Here is a 20,540-nt window from a genome sequence, read left to right on the forward strand (position 1 = left end):
ATAAATATCAGTATTTCTAAAGCGCGAATCAAACCAATCCACCGCTCACCCAGTGTGTTTTGGAACATTCCTGGCTTGACGGAGGAGATTGTTTGGCTTTCGCTTTGAAAGTATTGGTTTCCCGAATTTCGTTTTACAGAGATAGGAGGGTAAGAAGTTAGTGTAATTTCTTGTGGAGTTTGCGGGTCAACATATCCTACTTTCAACTGCACTCACTCAAATCAGTCAAGCGCAGGCCAGTAAAGAGGTCAGCTTAGCTTTCTAATTTACGAATTGAGAATCCTCAAATTTCAATGAAAGTCCCAAATAGTGCGGAGATTTGTCAGAAATTGTCTCATTTTCCCTATTTTCTCTAACCCAAAATATATATTCGAGTATGTATGTACGCTCCCATTTACCTGTGTGGTAGACGGGTGACGCTCAGGTCCAACGTCTGTCCCTGAGGACTTGGCACTTGAGGACTGGCAATGTTTGGGCTCGCACCAGGTTGTGGACTACCGGCGCCCATACGCTGACTGTACTGGTTGTGCGATGCTGGTGAGTTGAAACCATGCGGACTGGATGAGGTAACCGAGGCTGAGGCCGACAAATCCACGACCGGTGCGCCAGGCGGCGACGGCGACCCACTCTGTTTCGGTTGCTGCTGATGTTGTTGTTGTTGCTGTTGCTGATGCTGTTGATTTTGATAGGCTGCCGCAGCTGCTGCTGCTTGAGCCGCTGCCATTTTCACCGACAAATTTATAGCTGAGAAGCCCGGTGGTAAAGGACCCATACTCGGATCGTAGTGGTACATGGGACGTGGATATATCGGACCACCATTGGCAAGCTCTTCATGCTCTGCCTTTGCCATTAACATTTGTTGTTCCTGCAAGTATTTCTGCTGCTGTACCTGCAAATCGTCCGCGGATTGCGGTAGGTAGTGATACATATTCGCTGGCGGGCCCTGACGCTGACCATTGCAGATGGGATCGTACCGTTCGAAAGCGGTGGGCATTCCCGCTACACTAGATACACTCGCGGCATCGGCGTAAGCGGCAGCGGCAGCTGCGGACGATAGTGATGTGGGCGGATTCGTGTCATAGCCGCGTGCATCAGGCGATAGGGCATTGGTAGGAGCGCCATTGGCTGTGAGCATTTCTTGCCCATAAGCGGATGTTGGGGGCTTGCTGCCAACAAGGTTGCCATCGCCACCGTTCACCATGTGTTGCGTATAGCGCATATGCTCGTAGTGCTGTTGATGTTGTTGGTGTTGCGTATCGTCATGATGTACGTCGGTGCGGTACGCATCGGCACCATTTACGGAAGTTCCATTGCCAGCGGACATCATTAACGATGATGAGCCTTCGATGAATGGTCCTCGTTGCTGGTGCAGTGTTTGTTGTTGCTGTTGATGGGGATTATGTGGACTTTGTTGTTGCGCCTGTTGTTGCTGATGTTGTTGCTGATGCTGGTCGGCCATTGTATGTGGCGGTGGTGGCTGCTGCTGCGTCGATTGTTGCTGCTGTTGCTGTTGCTGCTGTATGCTCACGTAACCGGACGCTTGAAGTGTTCCGGTCGCACTTCGGACGCCACTCAAATGCGGCGCGTGCAAATTGTCTGAATTTGTGGTGGACACTGAGCCTGTGTTTGACGCATTACCGTTGGAGGAACGGTCTGTTTGTCCAATGCCACTGCCACCAATACTACCGCCACCTCCACCGGCAGTGGTATCTGCGTTGGTCATGTATGGGTGCATGGGACTTTTATTGTATTCGGACTTGACGCTGGCGACCGGACTGAATTCCGTTTTGATAATTGGCATTGCGCTACTAGCCGTACTTGAGTTTGTCGTGGAGTTCGAGTTGAGGCTGTTGAGTGTGCTGTTATTGGCGGAAGTATTGCTGATGTTACTGCTGCCGCTATTATTATTGATGCAGCTGATGCTGTTGTTATTCAAGTATTGATTCGAGGTGATTTTCAACTTTTCCAAATGATGCAGTTCCTTCGGTTCAGACTTGAATGTGTCTACCACAGCTGTGAGTGAGAGATAGAGAGTTTGAGAGCAACAGGGTTTGGTTATTGGATATGGAAGGCGTATGCCAAAGTTTTTAAATGATTTAAAAATGGTGAGAACCATAAACAATTTTCAAGAATTTTTTTTACAAAACAAGTTCAAAACTTATTCAACTCATAGGGGTAGAGATTATTTATTGTAGATATTTTTTCACATAATTACAGTAAACGAAAGCCTTTCATAGCGGCGACAAACCTTTGGCCTCTTCTTCAAATTCCAGTCGCAAGGGTTTCAATACAGAATGCGGCTCTCTTCGTGCATTAAAGTCATCAAATTTATTGTCTACCGTAGACTGAATAAGAGAAGTAGTTGTCTTGCATATCGGCGGTTGTTTCTCCGTGCTGGCCACTTTTTTGCCGCCCACACGTTTTACAGCCTTAGGACAACCGGATAGACTGCGATGAACACTACGATGTGCCTGCACATGACCTCGTCCATTGCAACCCGGTGTGGGACACTTCAGAATTTGCTCATGTAAAGCCAACACTACGAAATGTGGTGGTGGTGGTGGAAAGAGAAGCACCAAATTGGGGGGATATTAGGAATGAAAAATAATTTTGTATTAATTGGTTGAAGATTTTTCGCAAATAATTTATAGACGATCAACAACAGCGTTTTACTACGAGCACTACCACGAATATTAGGCATTCCACACATTTCAGAGACAGATATAGCGGCAATAGTTAGCCGGCGGGTAGCGTTGGTCTAATTCTTAGTTAGTCGAGAGTGATAGTAGGCATTGGATAGTTGATTAATAATTTAATGAAGCGTTTAGAATAGAGAAAGGGATAGTCAAATAGAGAAGTAGAGTTGCTAGCGTGTTTTTTTTATTGTTTTGTGATAGTACGAGTAAGTAAAGCAAGAGGAGATATACCACCCATTAGAGTCAGTTTACATACGTTAACGGAGAGAGATTCCTGAGAGGAGAGGTTTAAAAGTAAAGCGCACACAATTACTTAATGGCATATCTCTATGTCTTTTCATTGTTTGATTAACTCTTTTTTAAATATTTGTTTTTTTTCAATTAATCATAATTTTTGGGAAATTTTTAATCTCTACCCCGTGTAAAAGAAAATAAAACAATACTAAAATATTGATCATAAAATATAATGTCCAAAATTGAAAAAAAAGGATCAAAAAATAAAAGTAAAAAAAATGTAAGATTAAAAAGAAAAAATAATATGCATATATATTGAAATGTTTGGAGGTTATTCATCATCTTCATGCAACAACAGACACATACATACATACTATATACCATGCCTCATACACATATGTACATACATAGCTCATTACAAATTTATAAATTATTTTTCAACTTACATTCCGAAGTGACTTTATCACGTTTTGGACAACCAGATAAGCTAAGGAAGGCATAAAAGGTAAATTGAATACAAATAGATATACAAGTTTTTGTTAATGGACAAAAGCGAATTCTGAATTTAAAACTAGTGATATCAGAAAGAGTTCACACATCATGAAATTGCTATGTATTTATAGGGGTGTTTCAATAGGGCCATAATCAAATTTTTGCACACCACAATAGGGGAGGCATTTGCATTTAAAGAGAACACATTTGGGTGTTACTACCAATCCGGTGTTACTATGGCCCGGTTTCGATGAATAGCCCAAATATGAAAAAGCAAATAATAGAAACAGTTTTTTTTTAACGGTTACCACTCGGTTGGCAATCAAACTCTTAAGTGACTTTCTATCATAAAAAACTGTCCATGAAAAACGTATACTCTCCACTACAACAACAGCGTATAATCTTAAGAACACCATGTCGCACACCACTAATTGTAGGATTGCTGTGGCATACTACTCAACAGGAACGTAAGCGCCAATTTTATATACGAGGTGTGTTCAAAAAGTATCGGGAATTTGGAATTTTCGCAGGTTACGTATATTCGAATTTCGATTTTTTTGTGGCGATATGTTGGTACTTATGTCTCTCACTCATGCCGACGAGTTCGGCCATTTTGAATGTTCAGTTAATTATTGACAGCTGCTTTTCTTGCACGTGTTTCGGCTCGTCTTCAATTTTTACCTATTCAAAAAGATGAATCAATGAATCTGCATCAAATTTTGTGTGAAAAACGAAATTAAGTGCGAGGATGCATTCCGTATGTTGACTGTGTCATACGGAGAAGCTACTTTGGACCAAAGCAACGTTTATCGGTGGTACAAAATGTTCTCAGAAAGCCGAGAAGATGTGAACGACGAAAAGCGTGCCGGCGTGCCGGATGCCCGAGCACTTCAACAACAGACGAAAAAGTTGATGGAGTGAAAAAATGGTATTGGCCAATCGTCGAATCACCGTTAGAGAAGTTGCTGAGGACCTAGACATATCGATTGGCTTGCGCCATTCGATTTTTTCAAACATTTGGGCATGAGACGGGTCGCCGCAAAATTCGTACCAAAATTGCTTAATTTCGACCAAAAGCAGCATCGCTTGAACATTGCTAATGAGATGTTGGACTCTGTCCACGACAACCCAAATTTGCTCCAGAGGGTCATAACTGGTGACGAATCGTGGGTTTATGGTTATGATGTGGAAACCAAAGCTCAACCATCTCAATGGAAGCTGACGCTCGAACCAAGACCAAAAAAAAGTGCGCCAAGTTCGGTCGAATGTAAAAGTTTTGCTTACCGTCTTCTTTGATTGCAGGGGCGTTGTGCATCAGGAGTTCTTGCCACAGAGTAAAACGGTCAATAGAAATATTACCTGTAAGTTATTCGCAATTTGCGTGAAGCAATCAGCCAAAAACGCCCGGATTTGTGGAAGAACAAAATTGGTTCTTGCATCACGATAACGCCCCTGCTCACACATCGTTGCTTGTGCGCGACTTTTTGACCAAAAACAACACACTAATGATACCACAGCCACCGTATTCCCCAGATCTGGTCCCCTGTGACTTTTTCTTGTTCCCGAAACTGAAGAGGCCCTTGACAGGACGACGCTATGCTACGATTGACGAGATAAAAACCGCATCGAAAGAGGAGCTGTACAAGATAAAAAAAAAAGTTTTTCGAAGTGCTTCGAAGATTGGAAAAAACGTTGGCACAAGTGCATAATATCCCATGGAGATTACTTTGAAGGGGACAAAATAGATATTAATGAATAAACAAATAATTTTTGAAAAAACTCAAAATTCGCGATACTTTTTGAACACACCTCATATGTACATATATTCGTAAATATATACCAAATGATAACTTGCCAATTTAAACATTGCGAGTTTATAGATTTCGGAAAATATTTTTGTTTTGTTTGCCAGCACAACCAAAGTTTTGTCAAATTTCTTGTTATTATTTTTGGTTTTATTGTTGTACTTGTGTTTTTGAACAACGCAAGGGGAATTTGACACTTTTGGTTCCAGAGAAACCCCAAAATCGCTCCAAAGTCGCTCCAAAATGCCATGAAAACAGTTTTCTCGCGTTCGTTTTGACCCGAACTGACACTAATTGGTCGTCTCGCACTGTGTTTATTGTTCATGACTATCTTTATTGTTGCACATCCAATATTAATAGCCTGAGCTTGCAGCGAGTGACTAAGAATATTAACTGAAGGCTGTTCGGGAAATTGAATTGCGCAACTAGTTCTAAAATTGGAAAATATCTCGGGAACGAGGGATTACAATGAAGGTGGTGAAATAGTATAGACGAGTTGCACGAGCTTAACAAGCACGTCTACATAGCTCCTCCACTCTCTAGGTTAAATAGTCCTGAAAGTATTAAATGCGGTACTATTTGGTTGTGCTAGAAGGAGAGGAAGACTTTATCTGCGTCAAAAAGACGCAGACTCCCAATTGGGAGAAGACATAAAAGGAGCGTTCTGTTGAACTTAGTCAGGACGAGCTTCCATAGTAATATTAATAGTTATTCGGACAATATACGAAGGAACCTTGTCATTCAAGGACAAAAAGAAGAGTTTTAAAACCTTAACATGATATATACAGGTAAGTAAAGTCGAAATCAAGGCCTTTGAAAGTGAATTGACTGAAATTGCACATAAAATAGAATTTTGTTTGGAAGATGACTAAATATACTCTGGATTTTTCATTCCAAATTCAAAGGCAATTCCGATAATTGTGCACTCTTCTCGTTTGTTTCAAGGGAGTCTTTACAAAGGCATGAAAAAGTGCATTTTATCTTCTTGATTAGCGCGATTTTTAGTTTCTCCCTCGTGCTAACTGGCGCCAATTGGACACACTAGCCAAGTCCTTCTTCATGTGATCTTTCTAAACCAAAGCAGGCTTTCTTACTCCCGCATTGAATAATTTCAGAGCTGCAGCGTTTGTATCCATTCGGACGACATGACTTAGTCAGCGAAGTCGCTGGATCTTTATTCGTCGCACTATGTCTAAGCCGCCGTAAAGCTCATGCAGGTCATTGTTACATCGTCGTCGCAGAATCTTGCTATCAAATACTCCAAGGGACGCTTAATCGGCACTTACTTCGTTGCTACTTAGGCGTGGAAAAAGAAATACTCTCAATAGAGATGAAATCTTGTGCTTATTGCATGTGTGCCATGCATAAACATACCTAACCACGGCAGTTTCAATGCTTTATTAAGGTTTGCTGAGAGAAAGAATCGCCTTTGTCTTCATTCAGCTTCTTCAGTGATATGCTGGTTTAAAGTACTATCAGGCATTTTTTCTCATGTTTAAGCGGTCTCGCCTCGGCTGGCAACGGCAAGCCTCCGAGTGCATTTCTGTCATAAAAAGCTCCTCATTAAAATATTTGCCGTTCGGATTCGACTTAAAACTAAAGGACCCTTTATTTGTGGAGCAACATCAAGACGCACACCATACGCACAGGAGGAGGAGCACGGGTATACGAGTATATAAGTGGCAAAGTTTAAAAAATTTGAAGCCAATGAAAGCTTTTCTTTACCGGTTGCGGAACATACAAGAGCCACCTACAAAAATAATCATAACTTGGTCAACCAGGGGTGTTTTACTTGCTGCCTTGGTTTATAAATGCAGTATTTTTGTACACAGTTTCAGAAACTCCGAAAAATTAAATTATTTTTTAAATGTTTTATAATAGCTGTAAGTCTTGCAAAAAAGAGGACATTTTTACAAATCTTAAGGGAAGCAATTGAAAATTCATATTCAATTTGACTTATGAAATGATTTTGTGTTTAGAGTTCTTTAATCCATCGTTTTGAAGTTCCAATATGATTTCATATTCGTATCGAACTTTTGTATCGTACTTCAAGCAAATAGCTTTGACAAATTTTTCACGCCAAGTTGGACTTTAAAAAAAAAATTATAATATATTTGTGGTCAACTAACTCCAAAGTGTACTTTGTCGAAAAGAAATGGCAAATTTGAAAGTAAAATTGTCGTCATATTGGTTCTGCCATTTTGAAGTTGCCATCTTTGACTACAGAATTTAACAAATCAGCAAACGTTATTAAATATTATTCAATTTGTCTAAGCTTTCTTTGAGTTTGCGGAGCAGTTAAAGAATAAAATTATATCTACTGAAAAAGAAAATTTGTTAATATAATTTTAGGCTCCTAAATAGATTTTTGTTTGAGTTTTGAAATAAAATTCAGACTCTGTGGACTCATGCTTTCTCATTTAGAATGTCCTGCTTATGTACATACCTACAAATGTACTTATACATATTCGAATGTAGGGTTTGTTTTTTTATACAATACATTAGAAAATGTTACAAATTAGTGTACTTGTAGAAAATTTAGAATAATTTCTGCCTGATTTTCTACCCCATTGAAAAACATAGCATTTATTTACACAAATATGAACTCATTTCCATACGATTTTTTTTATACCTTCGATGATGTGAGTAAAGCCCAGTTATATGTCCTTGACCGTTACAGCTTGGCGTGGGACACTTGGTGCCATCTGCAACGAATGGGTGAGGAAGAAGGTGTAAAGACTAAAAACCAAAAAAGCGACGCAAAACCATCTACATACATTGGTATATATATATATTACATATTGACAAGTATTATAAATCTAATTGAATGCCTACATCAAATAATGCGTAAATAATTAACTAAGTAAATAAGACTAAAATAAATTATGCATTCGAAATAAAAATTATTATAAATTTGCGCGCAAACATTTTATGAGAAAAGTTTCTTAAAATTGTTATGGGCTGTCTTATGAAAATTTCATGACCTATCAAAATACGTAAATGAAAGAATGTCTAAATTTGTATATTATTCGTATATGAAATGCTTTTATGCTATGCACAAATGTGAGCATACACTTATATATATGTATATATGCATGAGTTTCTATTCGTATATGCCTCTGCTGAAGTTTGCGCCAGTTGCTGCAAAGCTTCACAGTTAATTTTTGCTTTTTAATTAATTAAAAGTAAGCAAATGCTGACTTGACAAGCGTCACTGCGTATACATATTACATTATTATTCACATGTATGTGTGTGTGTGCGTATAAGTTCATATTATACATTCTTAAAAACACTTGGCATGTACATAATGAGTCTACTTCGAGCACTTTTTGGCATTTTTCCTAAATAATAAATTAAAATTTGATGGAAAACAGCTTTGCATTATTTACCCTACAAGCACACAAACAAACATTCATACACAAACTCATACATATACCAAACTCAACATTTGATACAGATACAAAAAATGTACTGGCATTGGTGGGAGAGCATACAAAAAACCTGTCTGAGACGTGCTCACATTTGCTAATGTAAAACACATGCATGTGCGTGTGTGTGTGAACGTGTGTGGATATGGAGTGAAAGGGGTGACATTTTTCAGTTGCACGAGTGCGGGTTAAAAGAGGTTATGGAAAATGTTTAGAAAATATTTTTGTCTATTACGTGCAAGGTTAAAGAACACGGAAGAATAAATTGATATACAGACGTACAAACAAGCGCGCATACATACATACATACATACATACATACATACGAACATACACAAACACTCGATAGCGCATAGACAACGCATGGCTGAGTGGCATCGAACTTGCCGTGAATTTAGAGTGAAGCTGGAGCTACCTGAGACATGCAAATGCTTAACGTCTACTAATTAGAATTTAATGAAAATAAGTAAAAATGATAGACGACACAGTTAGGGTAGTGATGGAAGAGAGCAAGGCATGGTAAAAAATGTGTACGTATCCGGCAAAGAGTTTAGTGTAAAACTTTAGCGTATACATATATACATAGTTTTGGTTGGTTAAAGTTTCTGACTACGCGCTAAATTATAAAATTTGAGAAAAAATATATGCGTACACTTAGCAGCAGAACTCTGCGTACAAAATATGAAATTAAGTATTTAATATTGAATAAACTTTATGAAGCACCATTGCAACACAAATCTAACTCTTAAATAGCAAAAGTGAAGCAGACGAATGAAAGTTATTGCATTAAAATATTCGCAATAAAGCTTTGAATCGGAACTGTTACTGGAAGCCAATTTTAGTGCCATCAGCCACCTTCATAGATGCACAGGTAAGGAACAGAGTGATTTAAGTGCGAATATATGGTATAGTCTGCGAAGTCAGAATAGCGACAGAATCAACGAGGGTTTTCCCTTGGATGCTTTCACTATTTCGAAAGCTCGCCAAATAGCGTTAACTTCAGAGGGAGGGGTGGCTAACTTCGCCTATGTCTTGAATAATATTGCCCAAAAGCAATTACCACGTGCCATACACAAAAGTGCTCTGAGTTCGTTCATATGTTGTTATTTCGATATGAACGAATGGAAAGAATTTTTTGGTTAATTGGTTCGGAATCCAATATAAAGTGTCTTTCGAAGGAGATGATTAGATGCCCTTAGTGAACATTTGTCAAGCAGACAGTTGCACAAAATGACACGTTAGAACAACGCGTAAAAGTTATTGAAACTTATTAGGATCTTTAGGAACAACATATCGTGAAATTCGTAAATTGTTTGGTGGAAATAATCATGCGAATGAGTTGAAAATTCAAAGGCTGGTGAAAAAATTTCAAGAAACTGGTTCGGTCAAGGCTAGAAAAAGGACTCCTGGACCAAAAAGTAAACTGCTGCTGTAGCGGAAAGTGTTACTGAACAACCTTCAACATCGATATCTTGATGCTCTCAACAAATAGGCATCCATGAAACGACTGTTTGGCGGATTTTACCTGTAGACGTGTTCATGGTGGGTATTTAAATATATTAAGGGGTTATATACCTTGTGTTGGACTAAAAATCGAAAATTTTTTTATGGAATATTCTAAAAGTACATCATCTTAAAAATATAAATTCAAAAAATCATAAAGATCGGAGCACTAGAACGAAAGTTACAGACCGTGGAAGTGCGCGACCTTTCTTGGAACGAGAAATGCACGCAAAACTTTAGACGCGATTATCTCGAAATCGTGTTTTTTGAAAATTACCGTCGCGGTGATCATTATTTATCAAAAACTATTTGACCGATTTGCATAAACTTTTTTTTTAATTATTCGAAGTTACAATCTCGTGAACGGTCTATTTATAAATATTTGCATAGTTCGCTGGAATTAATTTTTTTTTTAAATTTTTCATCCCCTCAAAAATCGTTTTTTTTGGTGCAAAGTGGTTTTCATATCGAGAAAAATTTGTTTTGGATAAAGAAACACTTCAGATTCATTAAAAAACATTTTTTTACAATAATCATTTAATTTTTTTGATTTCAGTTGAGCTGCTCATGCGCTACCGTGATCACCGCAAGCCTCTTCTAAAAAACGGCGTTTCGGGTGAAGGGCGATATCAACAATAAATAATAACATTTTTTTATATTAAATAAAAACACCAAAATGTATTCTACGAGAGTTACCCTTCAGTATGATATATGCCTCATTTGAATAAAAGCTGTAAAACATATTTAAAAAAAATTATGAGAATCGTCCATTTTTTCGGGCTCTCAAGGTATATAACCCCTTAAAATGATATTTTCACATTAAATTATTTGAAGAATCTGACTGCCAATCGAGATAAAAACTGCTCTTCATAAAAATGTGCTTAAAAATTAAAAACCCAAATAAAACATCAACCACAATTAAAAAGGATGACAACTCAAGAAGCGTTATAAAAGAGGAAAAGGCAAAACCTTTAGCATATTACTTCGAAAAAGTTCTGTCAAGTGACGAAGATAATCGACTACCAGAACAACTTCCATTCTGATTTCACGAAAATAAAAATGATGAATATAAACGAAATAGTAACTTGCAGCAAAAAGGAATAAGACATAAAAAAGCACCCCAATATGACATGATAACTGGAAAAGCATTAGCGGAGTTCTCAATCAGGGAACATACAACATATTTTTAGAAACCGTTTTTAATATACTGGCCTTTAAGTGATGTATATATAAGTAAATTCCTTGCCAAATTGTTAAATAGCATAAATAGCTAGAGTCATATTTTGAATAAAAATAGTGAAACCTGAAAGAGTCTAAATTTTTACATATTTTATTTTAAAAGAAAATCTCGACGCGCCTTTTGAAAGAACCTTTAGTGCTGAATATATTCGAGACACCTCCTCCGTCTGTGTTCTGGGTGACCAAATCTTTCAATATTAATTAAGTCGGGGTGGAAGGCTCTACAGGTATGTCGGTATGTCGGATTAAGCGCCATTAAGGCGTAAACCATTTTTCAAACACTATGCAAATGTTTAGAAAGTACAGAGTGCTCAGTCTAGCGTTAGCAGTTTAATTCAGTTCAGCTATAAATACTAGATGCATGAATATTTCTTTCTTTCTTTCCTTTCTGGGAAGAGCAAACTTTGAGGTTAAATGGAATATGAAATGGTTGAAATGCCGGTCTGGCACTCTTCAAGTAGCACTAATGCGCCGTTTTGATAAGCGGAATATAGTTTCGTTGAAATTACTATCACGGCCGGCTTTAAGATAGCCATTCTGTCAATCCAATTTCTTAGTATAACTTCATCAAATGAACATTTACCATGATGCTTGGACGCTTCCGGAATATTTTCCATATTAAAAAATTTTTGTAATAAGTCGAGATTTCTGTGAAAGGGATTTCATTACATTATCAAGTACCTTGCTTTGGAAATTTATTCAAGCTTTTTAGTCGAATATTTCATTGTGAGTTGCTTAGTCATAGTTCAAAGAAAGTTTAAATTGACGTTCAAAATTAATTGATGAACAACAAGCGCTGAAATCTCGTTCAAATACGCAAAAATGGGCTACTAAAAGCATTTCAAAAGAATAAAAGTAAAGAAGTCTAAATTCGTTTCGAATCGAGTTTTAGGGGCCAACACACATTTTAGAAAAATTTATTATGTTATTTTTAGAATTAAACAAACTCATATAGAATGGGAGTTGTAGATCGTAATATCAAACGGGCGGATATTAGTTAAGTCTTACTATGTAAAAAATGGGCATAATTTGTATGATTCATCATAAAACTATGCCCAAACGTGGGCAGGTGTAGTAAAAATTTGGACAAATTTATTAAATCCCACGAAAATGAACAAAACGTTGAGTAAAAATATATTAGAAATAAATGTTTTTATTTAAGATGCTTTATTTACGATACAAATTTATTGTACTCATGTTTCATACAAGCACCCGGTTTGTTTTTCATGTGGGTAGACGAGATATCTAAATTACTTAATTAATATCAGGTGAAGAAAGGCGTTTTTTTAGTTTCTTGATGGAAATGTTTTCAAAGTTATTAAAATAAACGTATTTAATTTTTCAGAAGCCGCAATATAAATCAAAGCCTCAACCTTTTGAACAAACTAAAAAGGAACGACAACAAAAATCTAGGGTCTTACGTATTTTCTTTATAGAACGCATTCGCATAATCTGTATTGGTAAAATCAAAGTTCCAATATTTTTGCAATACATACAATAAATAATCCTGCTACAAATTGTTCTCATTTAAATTTTTTTAAAAGACAATTTCAAATATTTTGTGAATTTTTTGTATATGATGAACAGTGTTTTACTATTTACGACTGAAGGCTCTCAAAATCTCAAAAAAATTATGGAAAATTTATATACCCCTCCCTGCAGGTGACGGCTATTAAAATATCGCACTCTAAAACATACACCGAAAATCGAATCGTTAAAACAATGGGCGCTTACGCGAGTTTAAATAAGGTTTGGTAGTCAAAGCAGCTGATAAGAACAACTAAGCTTTGAGAAACTTGGCAAGTATCCGACGAAGAAAGAAAAAAAAAAATTCAAACGTTTGTCAACCGCTGTCTTCGCCGAATTCTCCGTTCCTGGTGGCCCGAAAGCTAATATTAATATTACATCTCAAGTGTGGATCTAAAACCGTGCTAGAAACTCCCATATGGGCACAGGTTCAGGCAAAAGGTGAAAATCGAGATCAGCGGAAATCATTTGTTCTGGCACTGTGCGCTCAGTGATCGGCGCATTGATAGCAATTAATCATCATCATAAATCTGTCCAGTTACGAAGTGAATGTTATGGGCAGGACTTTAAAGAAGGCATACAAAAACAAAATTAAAATATAAGCAGAATATAAAAATAAATAATACAAATTTCATTGAATATTTCTGGTTGAAGTATTAGGTGTGTTATTTTCACAATGAAAAAAGTTTGCTTGTATGTAGAGTTTTTCTGATAAGTGTACTAGCATAAGTACATATATTTATATAATCGGTATTTTTATACAGCCACCCCGTTTACCGAATCCCTTATAATGCCAATTAAATAGAAGTTTTGTTTATGAATTTATGCGTAAATCTCATAATAAAAGTAGAATAAGTTAAAAATTGTGGCTGGCTGATCGCAAACCACACATCACTCATACGACACGTCCCACCTCATTGTGCTCAAACAGCACTTCACTTCAGTGTAGAACCTAATAAGCGTCAATCGTGGATTTGCCGGCAGCTATGTTCTGTGCAGCTTTAACTAATGACTTATTATTTTCATAATAGTGGAAAAGCCTGAGAAGGGGTTGATGAGGTGTATCTAATGGAAGCAGGCAGCAAATATTGACGCGTGTATGCTGTGGCAGAGAGCAAAACTATTTAAAAAGTCATTCAAATTATGGCATCAAAAAGTCTGAAAGAGCCCTACGCATACATGAATGTATAGCAAAATTCATACACATGAACAATTATGCTAATATCACAATTAGTTGTTGTTGTTGTTGCTGTATGTAGGTAGGCATAAGGCTTAGTGGCAGTTAAGCAGTTATCCTTGAAAGCATTAATGCCGACATAATGACAAAATAAATATGCGAAAGTGGTTTTCAGAGCAAAGTACATACAAACATATGTATATTCACCTACGTGCATACATAATCATACATGTATTTATAAATACATACTTCCAGCACCCACTAATAACAACAAAGGGCATCATAATAATAATTTCTAAAACGACTGCCACTTTCTGCTGCTGCTTACGTACGCTGGTAAAAAGATGAATTTTCTAAATTGTAATACAGTGAAATTAGTGACATCGGCAGTGGTGTTTGAATAGGCAGACATTCATAAATGTATGAGTGAATGTATGCACGCAAGTACATACTCGTACATAGCTGTTGAAAACAGTGAGTGTACGTGTCTAATGTACGCTAATGACAGAAGGGGTGCAGGCTGATGAGAAGGTTTTTGAGTAACAACTTTCGTGAGGTTTTCTAATACTAAGCACTAAATGAGCACACAACAATGTTATTAGCATCCAAGGGCTTCGTCTTGTAGATATTTACGCCTGCACATATATTCATATGTACTTATAATGGTACTACTTAGCCTTGTGTTAGTAAGTAAAAAGGCAACAGAATGGTGTCGGCTTAAATGCCAACAAAATGCGTAAATAATAACAATTCTTATAATTGTGATAACAATTTCTATTATTACTATACTTGAGTGTTTGTAAATATGTTTTTGCTGGCTTACACGCACTCACGTGCACTTTAGTATGGAAAGGTGAAAGGAAGTGTGATGCTGTAAGTATATTTTTACATACGTCCATTTGAGTGGCTGGTTGGCAGACAAAGTAAATATGTGGGGCTTTAAATGTCTTATTTTGTTGATTTTGTTTTGTCAAGTAAGACAATACAGGGTGGCGCAAAATTAAGCATCCAATATTGTTTTGAATTATCCTTTATACTATGTAGAGGAAATAATTTTCAGTAATGAAAGTCTTTACTTTGACCTTTACGAGCTCCACTGCTGCTTGTTTGTATACCACAGTTGTCTAGTTCACAAGTGTCAAATATGATTGACGTACGATACCATTTGCAAAAAATATAAATCGTCCGATGGGCATAACCTTAAAAAAGTTGCTATTGATTTGGAATTATAACTCTCTTTCTTAAACTTCTATAACGTTGACTGTTTTTGAACCCCTTTGAAATAAAAAAGGATTAGTTTAAAAATAAGTTTCAAATTGAGGTTTGTTGCGTTTGCCGGTAATGCTGCTTTCTCTAGGCAACCACAGTGATTTCGTTTCTCCCAAGAAATGTTGCCTTTTCATTGTCATTAATTATTTCGAGTTCGATTGTAAGATAAGTATAACTGGGACAAATTCTGTGTTCCTTTCTAAAAACTCTGCACTCAACGAAGGCAAAGGAGGGAGAATTTCTTAATTGAGGAGAGTCTCCCTGAAAAACGCGTGACTAGCTATAACGTCAATATTGAGAAAAATTAGTGCCAAACAATGGCATGGTGAAACGATGTTTAGAGATATACTACCTACCAGACCGTTATTCGGATCTGAGCGAATTTGACAGATATGCCGACGTCATTCGTTTTGTGTCTCACTAAGCCAAAGCTAAATTTTGTGAAAAACAAAACGAATAACGTAGAATCCAAAGTTAACCTCAACATTTTTTTTCACCATACCTAACGAGGAAACCTGGTATCTATTATCCATGAATACACGCAGTATACAAAATACTTTCTTTTCTGAGTAGACAAAAAATGTGCCCTTTTACAGACTTAAGTGCAACATCCAGCAATTTGTACATCGTGGAGGGCAACATTTCTTCGTGGAAACGAAATCATCATAAAAACTAAATTTTGAAGTAATGTTGGAACTTTCGATTGCCAGATTAGTAATATGCTAAAATCGGGCGAGTTTTTAGCCACATTAGAACTATCGATATCGATAACTATGACTACTATTACTAACTATTACTAACTATTTCATAGATGTCATTACTGTTCTGAATCGTATAACGCCAAAACAGCGCTTCTAAATTGTGGAAATTTACTTTGAAAAAAAAAAAAAATTCTGTTCGGGAAGTTTTAGAGCACTGGCGGCATCATCGGCGCTTATTTGTTTCGAAATGAGGAAGGACCTGCCGCTACAGTGAATGGCGAGCATTGTTGAGCCATGCTGACTGAATTTTTGTTTCCATCAACGACATTTGGTTTCAATAAGACGACGCAACTTGCCATACATCGTCTTTAACAATCGATTCATTGAAATACTCAAAGCCACCATTGACGCCAAACAGCCAGATTTATTGAAAAATGTAGCCAAAAATTGGACTAATCGAATGGACCATGTAGCTCGTAACCGCGGCGAACATATGACGGATATCATATTCAGAAAATAAAAGCCATGAAATTATTCACCAGATCGTAATAAAAAAATTCATTCCAACAATATTTCTGTCTTGTAAGACCTCAAGCTCTTAAAAAAACATTCGATGCATTAATGGGCGTGAGAGTGTTGATTTTTAGGTAGTAAATGGATTCGCTTTTTCTTCTTTAGCTGGAACTATTTTTCTTTGCGCAATTCATATAGTTTTGTGCTCTAATATTTATTATCGAATTATTACTTTTATTAAGGGGTTAGGGGTAGTCAGAATTTTCAAAAAATTGAATTTTTTTTGCATTTTATAGTATAATATCCTAAAAAGTGAATCCGAAAAATACTTTTCGAGTTATTTAACAATTAACAAAGGGCGCTCGGGCGCTCCGGAGCGTTCGTGAGCAAGTGCTAGCTTACAATGCGTTTTCTCAAAACTATGATTTTTGGACTGGTGATCACTGTAACTTAAAAACCGCGTGGTAGATTTGAATAAAATGTATACTGCTTTAGAAGAATATAAAAAACTTGTGCCTGATCGAAGGATTTTTTGTTTTTAAAAATTTCAATTTTTTCAATCCGACAATTAATTGCCGGTTTTTTTCTTGGAAATCTGAAAAATATTTTCCAAGACCGCCATATTGTTAATTTTGAAAGAAAAGCTTGAATCAGGCACAATTATGTATTAATAAAGCTAATTTCTCGTGTCCGATTGATTTTAGATGAATCTCCAAGGACTTGTGATGATCATCGCAAGGCACTTCTGGAGATATGGGCTCCACACAAACTGTGATAACTTTTACAATTATTAATTTTTTTTTTTTGAAATTTGCTAAAGTCAAGTCGAAACATGATGTATTAATGCTATATTTTTATTTTTGTTAAATAAAGGAATTGACTAGCAAAAAAAGAAATTATTAAAATCATACTTTTTTCGGGCCTCTGACTAGCCCTAACCCCTTACATTTAATTTGTGGTATCTACTGTAGAAATATCGGGAATGTTACAGAAGGTCTTTTGTATCAAGTTGTGGTACAAAAAATATTTACAAATGGTAAAAGCATTTCAAAGAGCAAAGAGAAAACTTTGTACACGCTGCTCGTCATGGGCAAACCTAATGAGTGAACCTCAACTGTTAAGTAACTGGTCAAGGAAATTAAAAGCTGGTTGCTTAAAAATCATCGATTGATAATTAAAGATCTCTTTGGCACTGTTAGCATTTCAGCAGCTATTTGGAAGCTATTTTGAAAAATACTTTGAGCCTGAAACCTAATTTGGTGCTAAAAACGCGCTATTTATCAGCTCATACGACACTGGTTCTTCGGGAGCATTTCGCTGGAAATTCAAGAAATATCTTTCCAAAACCAACGATTTGTTTGACTTAGCACTAAGTTGTTCTAGCTTTTCTATTTTAAATTCAGTAACCGCTTCGAGGATAATGTTTCGACACGATTGAGGAGATAGAAAACTAAATGTCGAGCGCTAGTAATCCATTTCTGAAATCGATTTCAGCAGTTATTCCGTAAAACTTTCGGCATAAATATAAATAGTTTATTAGTCCAGGGTGTTGAGATGATAAAGATATGACAAGATATGATAAAGCTTTTGAAAGTTGAAAGCAATTTCACTGCAATTTATTTATTGTAATAGTAAAAAATGTACACGATTATATAGAAAAAAATAAAAAAATAAAGAGTGCCAATTATTTTTGCCAAAGAATGTGTAAACTTAATTGGTTTCATCGAACTTTTTTACTTTTTTCTTTAACCCAAAACTAGTATAATAAATTTAAAACAAAAAATATATATTTTATATTTGGTCAACGTTGGCTTCGTTTCTGTCTAACATTTTGAATAGTTTCGTTAAGGTATAAGTCCAGCGACTTCCTGAAAGGCCTGCAAAAAAATTAAGATTAAATTTGTAAAATAGTTAGAAATATAAGTAGATCCTGTTGAGTGGTGAGTTTCTGACAAAATCCAAGCTGGCCTTAGCACAACTCGAACAAGTGATAACCGAAATCTGCTAAATGGAACTACGAGCTCACCAAACCGGAAGTCGGAAACCCCTAATTTATTCGCATACGTGTATGTATCTACCTGGCTACTGTTGGTGTTTTGGAGTGCTCAGTGCGTTTGGGTTGGTGATGGAGTGGAGTTTAAACTCAATGCAACAAGAAGTTAAGCACAAATATACGCCGATTCATAGCACAAAAATAACACAAAAACAAAAACATTTAAACCGAATTGTTAATAATAAAATAATAGAAGTTCAACTAAGTATTTAACTAAAACAAAAATATTCGAATAAGTTCTATGAAACTATTAGATATTTAGATTAGAAAAGGTCAGTGGCTGCAGCGCACTGCCAAGCTACTTACCACCACGATTGATGCTACCCGGCGAGTAGGTCGGCTGTGGCACATTGGACGCGGCACCATGCCCACCATGACCTGCATTGCTGGTGTTGTTGCTATTGCTGCCGACAGCTGTGACCGCCGTTACGACACCCTCACGCACAATGTCCTGCATCACCGTTGCCGCACGACTGCCCACACCAGCCGGTTGTAATATGGTGTAGTGCTTAGCATCGGTCGCCGGCGTTGCGCCAGCACTAGCACCAGCGCTAGCTAATGGGGGAGCTGCACCACCAACACCAGCCACCTCATGTGCTCTACCCACCATATCGTTGCGTTTGAGCACATCCCCACCACTGGACAATGCCGGCTTGTGTTCCGGAACCTTTCCATCATTCGCTCCTATTTGTGAGGCGATATCGAAACCATTGCTGCCGGCTGTAGTTGGCGTTGGACGCGGCGGTAGCATGGACATAGTGCTCGGATCGTGTTGAAGTGTGTGTTGCTGGTAGCTGAGATATGCGGCCGATGAGTCATTGTTGTTGTAAATTGGATAGTGTGGTGGCGGTGCGGCTGATGGCGGCATAGCTGCTGTGCCTGGCGGATATGGAATCAGTCCATTGCGTTTGACATCGGTTGGTGGCTTAAAGGCGGATGCTTGCGAGAATGCAGTGGTTACGGATCGCTTGCGTTCATCCAGCGTCTGTTCCGGAAGCTGTGAATTGATGCGCGCCTGATCATTTTCCTTTTGTCTGTGGAAACGTAAGAGATCAGTGTGAAAATGTGTTTCTTTGCTATTCTGCAGCGGCTGGGAGCCATACTTTTGTTTCTCTTCGAAGAGATTCTGAAATGGTGGCGGATTCTCATCTTGATCCTGCAGCCGATAGATGTTGTTGCGTGCCTCGGCTGGCCAACTGCCCGAAAGGCTTTTCAGTGCTGCCTGTGTTTCACGTATGAGCGTTTCGTCGTCTTGGTCATCGGCGGATGTTCTTGTGGTCGTGGTCGTGGTTGTAGTAACCGCTGAGGGGCGTTCTGGTGAATGCAATGTGGTTGTGTTCGAGACTGAGGATTGCAGCATGGCAACGTCGAGAGGTGATGTATTTGTTTTGTTAGCATTATTGTTATTATTGTTGTTGCCGCTTATAGCCCTTTTTTTCTGTGGTAGCGTTGACAACTTCTCCTCGTTTTTGTTATTGTTGTTATTATTATTTGTTGATTCATCATCGCGACTCGAACGCTTTTTACGTTTCACTGCACTTTCGTGTTCTTCGGTTTTACTGTTGTTATTGTTGTTGCTTTCAGCAAAAGCGGTCTCCTTGGAGAGTGGTCGTTTGGACAAAGCCATGACGAAATCGAATCTAAATATATTTTTGTGTTAAAATTCAATATCTGATATAAATATGTAAGGAGGTGCATATATATTTATGTATGTAGTTGCTCTGCATTCATTTTGTGTAGGAATATTTAGTTAGCATTATTCTGTTACAATAAAATACTTATATTAACAAATGGAAACGAAGGAAAAAACAGTTTTTGAATATAAAGTAAATTTAAATGCATAATTCTTTTTTAATATTTCTAAATAAATTTTCTCTTCTATTATGTTTGGTTTTTGAAATC

At 37.2% G+C, this 20,540-nt stretch overlaps 1 protein-coding gene across 1 annotated transcript in view; it reads right to left on the reverse strand.

Annotated features, from left to right (window-relative positions):
• Nucleotides 1-20,265, reverse strand: part of LOC128856603 (uncharacterized) — a 43,980-nt gene extending 23,715 nt beyond the window's left edge. The window contains exons 1-5 of the mRNA XM_054091913.1: nucleotides 19,742-20,265; nucleotides 18,945-19,672; nucleotides 7,860-7,932; nucleotides 3,377-3,417; nucleotides 399-2,013 (exon numbers count right to left, since the gene is read on the reverse strand). Coding sequence (XP_053947888.1) covers nucleotides 399-2,013; nucleotides 3,377-3,417; nucleotides 7,860-7,932; nucleotides 18,945-19,672; nucleotides 19,742-20,265 — 2,981 coding nt within the window. The remainder of the gene's footprint in view (nucleotides 1-398; nucleotides 2,014-3,376; nucleotides 3,418-7,859; nucleotides 7,933-18,944; nucleotides 19,673-19,741) is intronic.
• Between the last annotated feature and the right edge of the window lie 275 nt (nucleotides 20,266-20,540).

This window comes from Anastrepha ludens, chromosome 3 (genome assembly GCF_028408465.1).
Source record: "Anastrepha ludens isolate Willacy chromosome 3, idAnaLude1.1, whole genome shotgun sequence".
In the NCBI taxonomy this organism is placed as follows: domain Eukaryota; kingdom Metazoa; phylum Arthropoda; class Insecta; order Diptera; family Tephritidae; genus Anastrepha; species Anastrepha ludens.